The sequence below is a fragment of the Corvus cornix genome, chromosome 2 (assembly GCF_000738735.6).
Source record: "Corvus cornix cornix isolate S_Up_H32 chromosome 2, ASM73873v5, whole genome shotgun sequence".
NCBI classification, from domain to species: Eukaryota; Metazoa; Chordata; class Aves; order Passeriformes; family Corvidae; genus Corvus; species Corvus cornix.
In genome coordinates, this window is record NC_046333.1 from 4,476,357 (window position 1) to 4,493,499 (window position 17,143).

Genomic DNA, 17,143 nt, shown 5'->3' on the forward strand with positions numbered 1-17,143 from the left:
GTGCCCCTTTATGTTCTGCAGCAGAGTTTTATGGCAGAGCAGTCCTGGTTGTACAGTGCACAACCATGATTTTTATCAGACTGTGACTTCTAAAACACCTCCTTGAAGGTATAAGGAGCTGGGGGAAGAGGAGGGGGAAAGTGTTCTTTCCATCCCTATAGTGCTGGTCTTTCCAAATTCTAGGGGAAGGGTGTGTGAGAGGGATGGTAGCGTAGGACAGTAAGAGGCACATAATAACATCCTCTAATGTTTTTCAGGTCAGAGGATATGATTTCAAGGCAGACATCTGGAGCTTTGGGATCACTGCTATTGAACTGGCCACGGGAGCAGCTCCTTACCATAAATACCCGCCGATGAAGGTGAGCAGGTTTCCAGATAGTTGTGCAAGATAAGGGATCAGTGTGTTCTGTGGATGTTTCCAAGAATTTGACTAGCATGTTACACAGAAGAGTTTGTCCTCTCAACTTAGCACGTTGCATAGAAGAGTTTGTCCTTTCAACCTGCACTTGTGGATCATGATGTTCTTGGATGTATCTTGAGTCACCTTTTAAAAATACGCCACTTCATCAGCATTATCTGAACTGCAGTTTTTATTTAGATCCTGAGTCTCATCGTTCTTAAGGAAAGTGCTGTTTTAAACCTCTGAAGTCAGCAGATGTTTTTAGGGTTATAAATAATGATCCAGAATGCCTTATGGGCATCCAGTGACACTGGGATGGCGAGTCATTCTTTCTCCTGTACTGATAATCCTTCTTGATACCTTTCAGAAATTCTCTTGATACCTCTTGTGTTACCAGTTATCTGAAAGAATGTTTAATTTTGTTTAACACTGACACAGTCCTGTCAATCACTGATCCAGTTCAAAGGACCACATCAGTATGAAACTGTGGTTTTGGCAACAATAGTATTTTATTAAGGATGAAGTGAAAGAAATGTTCTTGTTTAAACCTTGACACTTCAAAATTCTTTTTCAAGTATCTTGAACCTTAGATTGCCTTATGAGTTTGGCTAACTTTCCCTGTTTCCTGATGCTTGAACCAGGAGCTGCTTCTAACATGCAGCTCTTTCAGGGGGAGGGTACATTTTAAAGTTAAGAGCTGACACCCATCCATCAGTTGAGGTCTGAAGCATCCTGTCCTTCTACTGAGCTTTGAGATCTTTTTCCTTATCTCCTCTGTAATATCTGATGCGGCCTTGTCTCAATCACAAAACTTTAAGCCCCTTTGGCCCACCCTCTTGAAGGTCACTTTGGTTCTCCTCCTGGGGTGCGTGGTTCTTCGGATCAAACACAGGGGGGTGGAGAAGCCTGTTCTAGCCCCAAAGCTAATGCTTAGAGCAGTGATCTGGGATATGAGGCCTGTGGGTGTCAAGTCCCTCAGTTTTTTGCATTGGGAGAGTGATGTTTTACACAGACAGATAGTGATAGGACAAAGGGCAATGGCTGTAAACTAAAAGAGGAGAGATTTAGATTAGATGGGAATAAGGAATGCTTTACTGTGAGGATGGTGAGGCCCTGGCACAGGTTACCTGGAGAAGCTGTGGGTGCCCCATCCCTAGAGGTGTTCAAGGCCAGGTTGGATGGGGCTCTGAGCAACCTGGGCTAGTGGCTATTCCTGCCCATGGTAGGGGGATTGGAATTAAGTGATCTTTAAGGTCCCTTCCAACCCAAACCACTCAATGACACTGTGGGTAAACTTCTGTTTTCTGAGTCTTAACTGCTGGAGTGCTGTGGGAGTTGGGAGTCACTTCTTCAGGACCTGGGTGTGTCCCCTCCCACACCACAATTACAATGGCATTTGGAAATCCAGCAACTGCTAACTCAGAACAGGCACATCCATGTATCCCTTTAAATGCCAGGACTTGCACAGGTTTAACTCTTGTAGAACAGAATTACTTTTAAGACTTGTCGTCTACGTGCAGGGACTGTTGAGAGGCTGAGAGTTCAGAAATGCCATTAAATTTCCTTCAATATCAGTGGCTGTGGAAGAGCAAAGAGCAGTTATGGGGAATGTGTTGCTGATTTAGGTGCTGCTGGTTTCATTGATATTTTCTTCTGGGCTGTGATTATTGGTAGCATTTTGCAGCAGCTTCTGCAAGTTGTACTTCTGTTTATTGTGGTTTGAATGCATGGGATGAAGCTTTGAATACCAACATGACCTATTTACTATCAACAGCACCTACTTAGTGCTGTCATATGCTAGATAGAATTGAGTCCCCAGTTCTGTGAGATTTGGGTTCCAGTCATGCAGCCGGCAAGAAGACTTCTCTATTTTATTTATTGAACGTAATTGTATTGCACTGCAGATTAATTTTGTTATGCAGCAAAATTACTCATGCATTAAGTGACCCTTCAAGGAGTGGGGAAGAAAGCAGGGAATTCTGTCATGGGCTGTATAATTTCAGCTAGATTGATGGGCTTTTGCTGCCCTAAGCAATATAGCTGTTGAAAGCTATTTAAATGTGCTATGTGCTGTTTCCTTTTCTAAAAATAGATATTCATCTGTATGTAGGTGACAAGTGGAAATGGAAATGAGTAATTTTCTTCCTTTCCTTCAGAATATTTAAGTGATGTGAGGGAAATCAGTTCGGCTTGATGGGTGCTTATGTGAGGAATGTCTTCACCTGCTGTCACATTGGTACATGAAAGTGAACTCTTGTGTTTTTTTATGTTGCCCTTCTGTCTTTAATTTGATTTCTAGCTGAGAAATACCTCAGGGAGGTATATTGAATCAAAAGCCTTGCACAATGGCTCATCTTGAATGAGGAAGCTCGTAGAAGTTCTGCTCTGCTTGTACTTTTAATTGCACAGAACAGACCTGAAAACACATTCCAACCCTGTGTTTGGCCCACAGACTGCAGGGGGGCCAGGAGATGGGATGGAAAGCAGTAACTTAAATTGTGGGTGTTTGTTGTCAACATATCCTTGTTGACTCAGATGCTTCATGAAAGTGCTTGTCTAAAATACATTTTTCCCAAGGTCTGTCTCTAACAAAGGCCAAAGAAAATCTCTTTGTCAATAGAAATAATTCTTTCAGGTTTTAATGCTGACGCTACAAAACGATCCTCCATGTTTGGAAACTGGTGTGCAAGATAAGGAGATGCTGAAGAAATATGGGAAATCATTTAGGAAGATGATTTCATCATGCCTACAAAAAGACCCTGAAAAAAGGTAAGAATGGATCACACCAAAATAAATTAAAACAAGCAAACAAAACCCACCCCCAAACTCACAAACGTGATTGTGTTCCCTATTTTTTGAAGCTGGTATACTCTCTGCCCCTCCAACCTTTCAGTCACAAAGAGCACAGCAATCTTGCTGTGTGGCAACAAATTCTCTCGGCTGTCCTTATTTTTATGGATAAATGTCTGGCACTGTGCCTGGCCAGGGCACACATCTTCCATTTGGGTTAATGAGAGTGCATCCCAGTCCACTGCCTGGGTAGGGCCATTCTCCCTTGGCCACCTCCAGCAGGTGACTTCAGTTCATGTTTTGTTCCCAGTCAGAACTGCTTTGTGTTTACAGATCAGAAATTACAGGTTGGGCAATACGTGTTTACTTGCAAAAACTACATAAATAAACTTTTTAAAATCTGCCAGTGCAGAGAAGGCTTTTAGTGTAATTTTGACTTGTTTAATTATATGTAATATTTGGTTTGGATGGGAAATCAGGAAAAACAGTGGCAAATTTTACCAACATGTTTTCATCAATACAGATTGCTTAAGTGACCTGATGACACTTTCAGCCTTCCTTGAACAGTATCTTGACTACTCAGTGACACAGGAAATATTACCAAGGGGATGGTGTGTGTGCTGTGCCATTTTTTAATACCTCTTAGGTTGGGTTTTTTGTTTGGTTTTTTTTTTTCTCCTCAGTAAGCAAACTTAATTCTGGAAGGGAAAAAATGCTTTCATAAAATAATAATAATAATGAAGACATTCTTCAGTTCCCTCTTGTGTCAGATCCAGGAACACAGGCTTCTCACGCACTGTGCAATGAGTCTCTCTCTTCTAACAAGCATTACACTTGAAATGCTTAATGAATCCAGTGGAGTGCTTGATAAAAGTTGATAGCTGGGTTTTTTTCCAGCATGAATTTTTTTCACCTTTCTAAAGCATATCCTGTCCTTGCAGGCTAGGATGTGTGCTGATCAGATTATATGTAATCACCCTGAATCTGGCACACCTCTTCTCTCTCCTCAAGCACTACTGACAACCACTGGCATCATCCTGACTGTGGGAGCAGGAGGCTGGCATATTGCATGGGAAGAGAATTCAGTGCAATTGCTTTTTCATTATTTTAGGGGCTCCCTTGCTATAAGGAGGATGCCTTTTGTTGGAGTAGTCTATGATGAAATAAACCCTGTGGATGAGGGGCCTTTGCAGGACACTGATTAAACTTTGTTACTATTTAAGCATCATTTGCAGTGTGGGAGATGCTGTAAGCTTTCTCATTTAGGCTTGAGTCTTTAGGAAACTCCTCCTAAACTGACCAAGGGATATCTCTTAGTTTCCAGTATTTATTCTGAAGTCTGACTTGAAGGGGAAAATAGTTTATACTTGTTCATTTTGTATTAGACCAAGACTGATCATCCCACCTATGTTTAATGGAACCAATTACACATATTTAATCAGGTATCTCTGAAATAACTGTTACTTGCACAGGGTGAGTACTGCACTCCAGTGATGATTCTGTGATTTCAATTTTGAGCAAATTGTTTCTGTGATCCTGTTGTTATCTAAGAGTCTCAAGTTCAGCATCAAAACAGGAGCAAATTCTCCCCACCAGTCCCCAGCTACTCATTGCTTTTGAACAGAATAGGCCTTGTTCAGAATACACTGAGTAATTTAAAAGATTGCTGGTGTAAAATTTACTTGGAATACATTGATTTTAGGGGAATTATACAGGAGAAGCTGATGCCCTCACGAGATGTCAACAAGCTGCAGCAGCCTGGAAGACCATTGGGTTGAAAGGGAGCATTTATAATTGTCTTTTCTACATCTGTTTTTATTGACAGACCAACAGCAGCAGAACTCCTAAGACACAAATTTTTCACAAAAGCAAAGGTAAGAAAACATTGATTTATACAGAGGCTGTGGAAAGGACTTCTCAGAAGCAGGATAGGTGTGGGTGACAGCTTTAGTGGCAGGAGTGTGGGCTCTTTCACTTGGAGCCAGCAGAGTTGAGTGAGTTGAATGGGTCATTGTGAAGGAATAGAATAAAATCCCCCTTCTGTGCCTCCTGTGTATGCTGTTGTTAACAGAAATTATCTAGGAATTCTTGAGCATTTAACTATCTTTCAGTGCCTTTTGGGTTTGTTCTTCCCTTGTAATGGTGCCATTCTGGCTGCCTGTCCAACCATAAAGGTCTCTGCTGCAGCAAGTGTAACTTGTATTTTAGTGAAGTCTATAATCAGTCTGTGTGCTAGGGGCTGAATGAGGCCCACTGTGTAAGACCTTCCTAAAGATATTTCACCCTGTTTTGCCTTATGAAAAGTGAAGATCCTGTGATACAAAACAGTAGGAAACTCCCATTTCTAGCCTTGGAGTGAACTGCCAGCAATCATTATGTAATTACTGCCTGGAGATTAGTGCATATGCAGCATGCGCGGTCTTACTGCAGGAGACAGACAGCAGTAACACAGGGGAGGATTTGTATTTCCATGGGCATGAGAGAATACTTTCTCTCTGCTTATTTTTTTCATGATCAAAATGCACAGGATTTATAGCAGAATGCAGATTAAACTGTCAAAAAGAGACTGCATACTTGGGCTAGCAAAGCAGCATCACCAGTTAATCCGTTTTCAGCTCCCAGATTAAGATGCTTAAGTGGAATTGGCCACATCAGGTATCTGTACAGGAGCTGGATACCCTATTAAAGCTGACAGGAATCTTAACACGTGCAACTGGGGGGAGTTGCACTTCCTCCTCATGAGGAGAAGCAGAGGGGCAAGTGCTGATCTCTGTGGTGACCAGTGACAGGGCCCGAGGGAATGATCTATAGCTGTGTCAGGGGATGTTTAGTTTGGATATTAGGGAAAGGTTCTTTCACCAGAGGGTGGCTGGGCACTGCCCAGGCTCCCCAGGAAATGGTCATGTCCCCAAGGCTGCCAGAGCTCCAGGAGCATTTGGACAAGACTCTCAGGGGGGTTTGTTGGGGTGTCCTGTGCAGGGCCTGGAGCTGGACTCAATGATCCATGTAGGTCCCTTCGACTCAGGGTATTGTGTGGTTTGATAATTCTGTGAACCAGGGAAGTCTGCAGGGTGATCCAGTTGATGCAATGCAGCAGTTTGCTTTAGGGCAAGTTTAACTGATGTCTGGGCTCTTGACAGTATTAACTGGGGTTTCACTGTCCATAGTCGGATTTTTGGCAGCTGATTAGTCTGCCTCTGTATGCTGGATGCACACTTGGTGTCCAAAGTGACAGGATGGTTTACACATTGCTGACCTTTCTCTGTTTGGTTATGTGAGTTCTAGTTCACGTTATACTTCATTGTGTGTTAAATCTCCTTTGTGCTTTCATTAAGCTGCTGGAGAGTAACATATTAGCATGGGTGGTGATAGAAAATTAACATTATTGTAAATGAGGCAATGCTTAACCCGGCATCTGAAGTGCAAATGTGTGCCAGTTCACACTTGGGGTTAAATTACTGTCACACATCAGCCACTGCCAAACTGACAGCTGGAACTTGAGGGCTGAAGAGTGCAGCTTCTATACAGCTATATTGAGTCATATATTTAAATACCATCTAGGTTATGTAAAAATATGGTTTGATAATGCTGGGAGCCACTTACCAGGAATGACAGAGTGTGTCTTGAGACTCTCCATCCTGCCTGCAAGCAGCCATTCTGGGGGAGTTCTGGGAGCTCTGCATGGGCAGGGACAGCAGAGCTTTCCAGTTGCACTGGTGTGGTATGGAATACCCAGCCAAATGCCAGGGTGCCTGTCTGGACTGTCCTGCTTCCCCTGCTGCCGGAAGTTTGGCCCCACAATTCAGCAGTCAGAAAATTATATTCTCAGGAGCCCATATTGGCCAGTCTGGAGCAGCTTGCTGAAGGGGAAATTTAATACAATAAAGCATCACAGCAGTTTCCCAATATTCAATCTGTTGTGATCACTGCATTTGCTTCCTCTCTAAACATAAATGCTGTACATTTTTTCAGCCACTTCAAATCTTGCTGCCCCAATTTCTGTTTACTCCAGCACAGAGGGATTCCTGCATCCCAACCTGTCTGACATCTGAGGTTTGCCTTTGACAGTTGGACAGGCATAAATTTAGGAGTAAGATAAAGCAAAGGGCTTGGATCCAGGTGGTGTAGTATCTGCAAGTGGAAGAATGCCAAATACCTCAGCAGGGTATCAGATCCTGCAGTATAATATGTATATTTCCAAGGAAATCAGCATAATATCCAACTCCTCAGTTGTTAATTCCATGTCACTTTGCATAGGGAGTGTGGCACTGTTAACTGAAAAGGTATTTAGGATGAAACATCATATACTGCAGCCCAGAGTAGGGGAGTGGTTAATATCTTTGGGGGAATAGGGATGAAACATGTAAACAACTTTCTGCTAGAAACAGCTTAACAGTTTATCAGAGACACTGAAGGCATCAAAGGGCATTTTCAGCAATGCAAATGTTTGTTTGGTATTTTTTCCTTTGCAGAATAAAGAGTTTTTACAAGAGAAGATGTTGCAGAGAGCACCAACAATCACTGAAAGATCCAAAAAGGTATTGAAAACCTCCTGGGCTCTTGCTGTTACAGTTGTACTAATTTTTTGTGCTTGTACTCACATTTTTAATAAGTAGTGCAGTACAGCTTTTTCTAGATAGAGCTATTTATTTCAATAAAATAATCAGACACTGTGGTAGGTGATGGAACCTGAAGACATTCTGGTGCTATTTCTTCTAAAAAGTCAACTCTAGAAACTGCTTGAGGTGTAAGTTCTGTGTCCTTGTGCTGAGCAGGTCCGGAGAGTCCCAGGCTCCAGTGGGCGTCTTCATAAGACTGAAGATGGTGGCTGGGAATGGAGTGATGATGAGCTCGATGAAGAAAGTGAGGAAGGCAGAGCAGCAATTTCACAGCTCAGGGTGGGTCCTCCAACTCCACTGTCTCTGTTTTGTTTTCCAGTTGTGGTACATCTAAATATATTTGGGGAGCATGTGGCCTTAAGCATGATAAACAGCATGTTATATTCCCTTCCCTCAAGTTTGGAGCTGAAGGAAAGAAAGCAGATTGAAGGTTGAAGAAATTGTATTGATCTTTTGTGTCGTTGTGGTGGGGCACAGCTGGTCTCATTCAGGGCTGTTCAGCATAATTGGAAATGTTAATTCAGACAGCCTGCTCCCAGCTCAGCATACTAATTTACTGCAGCTAGGATTCCCTTTAAGGATGCTGACTGCTTGAGACGCTTTCTTCTCGAAGTGTCAGGAGAGGTTTTATCCTACCGCCCTCTCCAGGATGGAGCTGAAATCAATAGGGCCTGTTCTTATGGGTGATTGCTGAAACATGCAGGGTCTGGTTCTGCCCCCCCCCAGTTACACTGAAATCACTCAATCCTGGTAGAAAACCTCACAGCATCCCTGAAGTCACAGGAGTGATTGGTGTAGTGCTTGAAAATCCTCAAGAAAACACCACTTTCCCCTCTCCCAGCACATACACAAAGCCCCCAAGAACTCAAGAGGAGTAGTGCATAATGATCAGCTAAAGATTACAATGGTTTCTCAGGTTGTCTTCCCCCAGCAGTCACCAGTGTGGGTTTTTTCTGTAATGGTTTGCCTGGTCCTTTTTCACTACAGCAGGTGGCTGGAAGCGGACTCTGTGTTATAATCATCCTGTAATTGAATTAGTGAGACAGTGAAGGATTTTTAGAGGAAGCTTTTCAATAGGAAAGGGAAAAAAGTAGTATTGGCTTGAAGCATTTATCCCTTTACAACTTTTCTCATTTGTCTTTCATTAGTCTGGCCTCTGTTGCTGTTGTGAATAGACACTTAAATATTAAATGCAAGATTTTGCATCTTTTGAAATGCTTGGATTTTTAAAAACCACATGATACAGTAATTCCATACTTTGTGACAGCAACTCTTGTGACTTCGTAAAGGGCTTATTTTGTCCAGCTTTGTATTATACATGATCAAGGAAGATCTCTTGGTACCAGGTGGCTACTACTGAAATTCTTTGATGCTTTATAAGCTGAATTCTTCTAAGTTCCTTTGTAAGTTAGAATATGATCACATTTTAAGAAACATTCTTGTAAAAGACCCTAATTCTGTTTCAGAGATTATTTAGAACTTGTTGTATCTTGTCTCAAAGCCCAGGGCACTGTGACTTCACACTGTTTACTGTGTTTTGAACAGTACTTACTTGTTTCATTCCTCTTAGGCAGAAAAAAGCAGATTGACACACATGTTTACAAGCTCCTTTTCAAGACAGTTTTTTTCTTGATGCTTTGATACATTTTCCTTGTGCTGCTGCCTGTCCTGACTGCTTTCATTTGGGCTGTGCTTGGCTGTTGCTTGTAGGTCTCCCATCCAGCAAAGCTTTAGGATGGACATTGGAGCAGTAGGTCTTAATTCAGTTACCTCCCTGCAGATGTACATTACCATTTTGGAGGCAGCCCATGGGTATGTAACACAGTATTTTGGGGCACCTGTATGTTTTGTGATGTCAGAAAGGGCATGTGGCACCTCAGACCTCACTACACGTCTGCCTGGGTACTTGAATCTGATTAATTTTCAAGCAGTCCTAAGACTTGTATCCAGACTGCCAGTTTTTGCCATGAATATGGTGGTGTTACTGAGGACTAGTGTTTGTCCTGTGTTTTTGGCCATATTTCAAACACTGGGTGTAAATTCCACCTGTAATCCCTCTGCAATTTTAACCAAGCTGTTGGATAGAATAACTTGTGTTAACTAGGTGGCACCTTTTTTCCCTGCCCGTTGCTGTAGAGGTGGAGTAGAGGATTTTTAAAGGTCCTTTTCAACCCAAAACATTCTGTGATTCTGTGATTCCATCTGTACCTGCATTTTACTGCTGTCAGCCACAAAGTAAAAGGAGGCCCTGCAGATTGACTTAATGTGCCAAAATACTGAAGTATTAACCTGCATAAAATCATCTACATAAATGGAAGGTGTTGGTATGTTTTACTTGTTTCCACTTTACATTAAAAAATAGGGTGAATTTAATATGTGGAAATGTGTATTTTAAAAGTCTTTTCTGAGGACTGCATCTGAGAGCAGGTAAATATTTATTACACCCAGAGCCAGAAATGTCTCTTCCATTCATTGATTATGGTGACTTCCTGGGTCAACATTACCTTTTGGATATAAAGACCTTCTAAACTTCCTTCCTCTCTACATTTGAAACCTTGAATTCAAATTAAAGCAGTTGCACTCTGGGGGCTTTTAAATAGTGCACCTTCTGTTACCCAATAAATCTGAGCGGTGGTGAGTTGTGTGGTCACATTTCACTGCTTACTCACATCATCTTTGATTACACAAGCAAAAATTAGTTAGAACTAATCCCCGAAGTCATCCTATTTGTGCCTTAGGTAAATGTTTTTTAATGTTTATGCTGTCTTCTTCCTGACCATGTTTTTCATAAAATCATAGAATTGTTAAGGTTGGAAAAGACCTTCAGAGTTGCTGAGTCCAACTGCTAGCCCAGAACCACTTTGTTCACCACTAAACCCTGTTCCCAAGGGCCACCTCTTCATGTTTTCTGAACAGCTCAAGAGATGGTGACTCTGCCACTTCCCTGGGCACCCTTTCAGTGAAGAAGTCTTTCCTAATATAGAATCTAAACCTCCCCTGGTGCAACTTGAAGCTATTTCCTCTTTTCCCTTGTTACTGGGAAAAGAGACTGATCCCCACCTGTCTGTACCATCCTGTCAGGGAGTTGTAGAGAGTGTGGAGGTCTCCTCTGAGCCTCCTTTTCTCCAGGCTGAGCCTCCCCAGCTCTCTCAGCTGCTCCTTGTCAGCCTGGTGCTTCAGACCCATTCCCAGCTCCATTCCATTCTCTAGATTTGCTCCAGCCCCTCAATGTCCTTCTTGCCATGAGGTGTCCAAAACTGCACACAGCACTTAAGGTGCCTCAGCAGTGCCGAAGTACAGGGCAAGAATCACTGCCCTGGTCCTGCTGCCACACTATTCCTGATACAGGCCAGGTGCCATTGGCCTTCTTGGCCACCTGGGCACTCCTGGCTCATATTCAACTGGCTCTCACCACTTGTGTTTCATTTATCTGGATCAGTTGTCAGCTCAGGGGCCGGGCCAGTGTTTCTGTACTCATCTGTACAGTGCTTAGCACGCTGATCTCTCAGACAAGTTCCTTTTACGTAATTCCTTGAGACATCCAGGTACACTTGGATGTGAGCTTTGTTCCTGGAAGAACACTGCAGCAGCTGTGGCCTGCAGATGTGGAGCAGGGCTGTTTGTCTGGGAGGAATGCCATATTTTTCATCCCACCTGGTAACTGTCAAGTGAAGGCTGAGCACACTGAGATGGATTTCAGGCTTTACCTTTCCGGCTGTGTGACTTTTTTCCTGACACTGCCTGCACATAGTCATCCGGAGGGAACTGTTCTGTCTCCCCTGTCCAGAGAGCTTTTTGAAACTTGCTGTTCTGAGAGTAAGACTTCTTAACCCTTTCTCACGAGAAGCCTCTGAGCCATATGTTACAAATTGCTCTGATCTGCACTTGTTAAGGTAGTGGCATTGGTTAGTGCAGAAAATGGCTCAGAGTAGGGGCATGATGGCACTTAATGTTCTGCTGTCCAGCCTGTACTGTCCAAACAGCAACCTGTTAGACCATTATGTGCAGAAGGAACAGGTATTTTTTTTATTCCCATCATGGACCAAACCGTTCCACTTATCTCCACACAGTAATTGGACTTGTTGGAAGTCAAAGCTGCAGGCTCTCTACGTTGCAGGGCTTTCCAGGAGTACTTGGCAATTCCTCCCTGGCCGTGTGAAACAGTTAGTGCAGTATTATCTTTGTTTTACTGATAAGCAAAGGTTGGTCATGTTGCTTTGCCTGCACTTTCCTCTATGTTCAACTGGTCTTTTTGTTTCATGGCTGAGTGTACACCTACCTGTCAGTTCTCTGCTTTCTCTCACAAAGAGCACAGCAGAATGCAGGGTCCAAGGGCAGGGACAGCAGGCCAGGGATTTCCTTCTAAAAGGCAGCACAAATAAGGCTGATTCCCGCCTCCCACCCTACAAAGGGTCTGTATGTTTTAAGCAAGCTGGTGTGGAAACCACCTCCCTAAGTAAAGGAGGGGAATTTGTTTTCTAGCAGAGTTCTGCCAGGCAGGTCTGTGTGTGTGTTTTTCTGCCAGATTTGAGTAGCTTAAAATGTATTTTCCCCTCTTGGTGCATAAGTAGTTTGATCCAATCTGAGTGATCTTTGGGAGTCCTGGATTTTGCTAATGGGTAACCGTGATAGCATCTTAGGGTACTGTGTGCCACTGTGGAAATATTGACTGCAAGTTCTGAAATGTGACGGTGTTTCTGGGTGGTACAATATGACAACAAATCGTGTGGTGTCCCTTTTATCGTGCATCTTAATACACATATGGAACTTGAAACAATTATGTAGGGTTCTCGTGTTCAGTATGGTTCTGACAAGTCCTCCTAGTCAGTAAGCTTCACTTTGGTCTAGGCAATGACATCTTCTTCTCTGTTTTTCAGTCTCCCAGAGTGAAAGAACCTGTACAGAATTCCGAGGTAAGTTATAATTGCAAATGGCTTCTTGAAAAGATGTCTCCTTGTTACTGCTGTTGTTTCAAGGAACATGCTTTATTAGCCTTTGTACACAATACTGTGTGAAGTAGAAGCTGGTATCTAGCTGAGCTCTGTTTGAAGAGCTCCCTATAAAAGGAATCCTTGGCTGTGTAATGCCAAGAGCTCTTCTTGAGGTTTGTTGTATGTCTTGTCAGCTTGCTATGGCAAAAGACTGTTTGTTGTAAGGTAATGAATTGGTCACAAGAATAATCTAAGCAAAACAACTGTCTTCTCATTTCCTCCTTAAAAGAAACCCCAAACAACACAAACCCAACAGAACACAACTTTAGGATGTCTGGTTTGCATTCTCTGATTCTCTGCTTTGGAACCTGTGCTCAGAACTGTAAAAGAAATCTGTAGTAGTATTTGATAGCAAACAAAACTTCAGTTGCAATTTATCATCTTTCTTCAGTTCTGAACTGTTTCTTACATTAGGAATATCAGTATATCTTATCTGTCAGTGATAGGGACTGCTTATCTTCCAGAGGCTGTGCTATGTCTGTCTTTTCCCTACCTGTGTTGAAAGATAAACAGAGCTGTCTCCTAGAAATTAGTCTTGAGTTGGGCTGTCCTGTTCTTCCTTTGTTTCCAAGAAGTGTTTATAAAGGGAGATCTTGAGAAGGACCACAGTTCTGGCACTGTAATTTGGCATAAATTCTAAATTTAAACAAAAAGCTGAAAACCAGAGTCCCTTTGGGGTGAGTTTTCCCACTGGAAGTCTCCTGTCCAGGTTTCCAACATTGAAGATGATTTATATTTCCTACAACCCGTCAGAGTGAGCTGGAGGGCACACTGAAGTGTTGTCAAACTGACAGTTCTTTGGCTACCATGCCAAAATTGGTTTCTCTGTACTGAATAACAAGAGGTAAAAAAGAGATTAAACTTCCATCTAGCTCTTTTTCCCCACCCTCAAATTAGTTTCATATAGAGTTTTTTGGGGGGAGTGGCTTTTTTTGTTTGGTTAGTTGATTTTGTGTTTTGCAAGAGACCAAAGTCAAGTCCAATCCTAAACCTTCTCTAGTGTGATTTGAAGAACTCTGAATTCACTTTCCATCGATACCCAAGTAACTCTGACATTTGCTTGGAAAGGCTTAGTTGTCGATAGTTATCTCACTGCTTTGCTGGGTTTTGTTCTCTGAAAGGAACTACAAGTCAAAGCAGGGTTGTTCTGCTCTGAGTGCGTGGCTACTTGGAAATATAAGTAGGACTCAGACTCCAGGAAAGAGGAAGATTGAAAGATAGGATGCTCTCATCCCAGCTGGATAGGATAGCAAGGCACGCAGCCCTGCCACAGCACGGAATTTTTGTCCAAGATCAACAGCCATGCTGGTATCTTGGTTTACTGATGAGTAAAACTTGCAAATGTCAGGACAGAATGGGTCCCTGGACATAAGGACACGTTAAACCCCTGAACACCAACTTGGGATCAGCGTTAATGTCCTGGAGGCCTGGGAATGCCCTTGGCATTAGAACTTCTCTAAATGATTTATGTGGCAGACAAGCACTTCTGGGAAAGCTGGTGCTTGAATCAGAACTCTCTGAGTTGCTTTTCTCATTAAAACTCCTTTTTGCTTGTAGCTGTTTCCATCAGCTGAGCCTCCAGGTCCTTCACTCAATGCTCCAGCACAGGCACCTACTGAACTACCTCAGGCTGCAGGACAAGCACCTGCACAACCTCCAACTGCTGTACCTCCACCCAGCCAGGCTCCTCCAGCAGCCCCAGCAGCAGCAGCAGCCCCAGCAGCAGCCCCAGCAGCAGCCCAGGTAAGAGCAAACACCCCTCCTGCCAGCTTTCAGGTTTTCCCTTAGCTGTTCTATTCCAGATGTGCTAGAACAATCTGAAACCATGGAAGTTTGACATATTCTTGGCAACATTAAAATGGCTTTAATACTTAAATCAAACCCCTTCAAATCTCTTAAATAAAGGCCGGTGTTTAATCCCTGAATTTTACGCAGCAGTTGAAATACCAGCAGCAGTGAAGGCTGGAGCAGTGTTGGTGTCAGTGACACTTTGGATTTGCACTAGCAGAGTATCTGCCACTAGTGCCCAATACCTGATTTATTGGTAGCTTGTCCTAAGCTGAACTTCATGAACTTATGTCAGTGTGTTCGTCTCTATAGCTCTTAGTGTCAGTATGTTCTTCCTCAGAGCTCTCTGTGTCAGTGTGTTACCATTATGGCATTATCTCCTCTGGTTCTTGTTCTCTCACTGGTTACTGTTTTGCAGAGCTCTGGACTTCTCCATGAACCCTTGTTTGTTTTCACTGACTTGGTTTTCAGCTTCAACAGAAACCAGGTTGTGATCAGAAGCCCTGAGCTGCATTGCTGGGCCAAGAGCACCTTGGAGTAAAATGCTAGTCTTAAATGAAAGGTTATTTTTTTTCTCCTGTGAAAAAACAAGTGGTCTAGATGCAAAACACTTGGTCAAGACTTCTATGCTTAAATTATCAGCCTCGTGTTGTGTCTGTCTTGTTCCTGCAGGTATAAAACCCTTGCCTCAGCATGGGCAGTACAAGTGACCGACCCCTCTCTGTTTTATTTGGGTTTTTTTGGTGGAGATTGACTAACACATGGCTCTTTACTGGAAATATCACAAGTGCTGTAACAAGTGCAGGGCAACTCTTGGATCTTCCCTACTGGAAATCTACTGCTGACAAGTATAAAATGCTTTGATTACACATTCCAGTAACTACTCAGAAGTAATTTAGAATTGAAAATAGGCAGCTATAAAACTGCTGCTAGATGCTCTTAAAGTCTTCGATTTCATGGGAAAAAAAAGATAACGGAGAGTACATGCTAATCTGCAAATTAAATTTTTTACTGATAGAGTTGTATCAGGTTTTTAAATCAGGTATTTGGGGCAGGGATTAAAACACAGGAGGTCTTAAAGCTGCCATGAATATCCAAAAACCTTAAGTTTTAATGCAAAGCAAGCAATCATTTTACATTTAGCACTTCTGAAGTCTCCTGCCATTTTGGCGTTTCTCAAAGTTGTGCAGCTTTTACTCTTTTCAAGGCAATTGCAGAGACCCTCCTGTTCAAGTGTGAAGTTTTCCTGGTTCGTTGGTCTGTTGTTCTTCTCACTGTAGTGCCATGATTCCAACGATGAGTTAAACTTTTACCTACAGCTGATCAAGGTTACCTCTAGTTTTAAAGCCAGAGCAAGGAATTGTTAACCTGCTTTAAAATGATGTAATCCCATTGCAGGCTCCACCTGCAGCCCCTGCTGCAGCTCCGGTACAGGAAGACGTGAGAGTCCCCATCAACCTTGTGTTAAGGTTAAGGTAAGGGCACAAAACTGTCCTGTTCTGTCAACATGAACCTTTGCAGAGAGGGACACTGGCAGACTTCTGCGCCTTTTAATTAATAGGGTGGCAGTTAAACATTGTTTGTCAGCTTGGATTTCATCTGCTCTTCCGAAACTGGGACCTGGGAAAGCAGTTTATCACATCCACTTCAGTTTGGTAAAACCTGTGTATCGAAAGAGGTTTTCATATTTGTGTAAACATTGCTAAACTCTAATGGAGTGGGAAGGAAATATTAGCTGGGTTCCCTTAAAGGATTCAGGGATCCAGGGGTTCTGGCCTTGTGCTGAATGATCTTAATCTTCATGCACAACTTCAGACTTTAGCCGGTTCTGAGAGTGAAGAGCTTTTACCCAGTTCAGGGAGTGGATTCTGGTCTGTGTCACTAGAAATAGGCAGAACAAAGGATTCTTCTGCACTCATTGCACACACTGCTGTTTCTCATTAAAAGAACCTGCCTCTCATCTCTGGAGGCATCCTGGTTGTTGGTAGGTGTTAGAGTGGGGATTCTGAGCATCGCTTCCATAATGGGTTTGCATCTGCAGCCAGTGAGCACTTCCCTCCTCTGAAACATGCACTCCAGGGATACCTCTGCTGAGGGATATGAGTTGCTGAGACAGTGGAACAACATGGCCTTGTACCAGAGAGGTGGCACTCACCTATCCTGGAGTGGCCCAGGCTCTGTCAGGTTGGGAGGCAGACTGTGCTGCTTCCACATGCACACCCAAGTGATGAGTTTCTGCCTTTGAGGGGGTAGAATGCAGAGAATTCACTTCGCAGACTGATTATTCAACAACAGCACTTTCTTTTGGGCACCTATCAGTGCCATGAAATGGTCTCTTTTATATAAAATTCTCTTCTTTCCACAGGAATTCAAATAAAGAGCTCCATGATATTCGGTTTGAATTCACCCCAGGGAAAGGTGAGCTGGTGGGAAATTCCAATGTGTGAAGGGGAAGTTTTGTGTTTGGTGTTGTGCGGTTGTGCGGTTGTGTGAATGTCTGTCCACAGTGCCTTCCTAAAGGGCTGGATGTGGTTGGGCTTGGAGCACTGCTGTAA

The 17,143-nt window shown here is 43.0% G+C and overlaps 1 protein-coding gene across 1 annotated transcript in view; it reads left to right on the plus strand.

Moving 5' to 3' along the window:
* The window catches only part of OXSR1 (oxidative stress responsive kinase 1), an 88,215-nt gene that overhangs the window by 66,434 nt on the left and 4,638 nt on the right, over window positions 1-17,143 (plus strand). Inside the window, exons 7-15 of the mRNA XM_039549256.1 lie at window positions 258-359; window positions 3,036-3,169; window positions 5,016-5,064; window positions 7,663-7,728; window positions 7,966-8,088; window positions 12,687-12,722; window positions 14,358-14,543; window positions 15,987-16,063; window positions 16,954-17,006. Of these exons, the coding sequence (XP_039405190.1) occupies window positions 258-359; window positions 3,036-3,169; window positions 5,016-5,064; window positions 7,663-7,728; window positions 7,966-8,088; window positions 12,687-12,722; window positions 14,358-14,543; window positions 15,987-16,063; window positions 16,954-17,006 (826 nt within the window). The remainder of the gene's footprint in view (window positions 1-257; window positions 360-3,035; window positions 3,170-5,015; window positions 5,065-7,662; window positions 7,729-7,965; window positions 8,089-12,686; window positions 12,723-14,357; window positions 14,544-15,986; window positions 16,064-16,953; window positions 17,007-17,143) is intronic.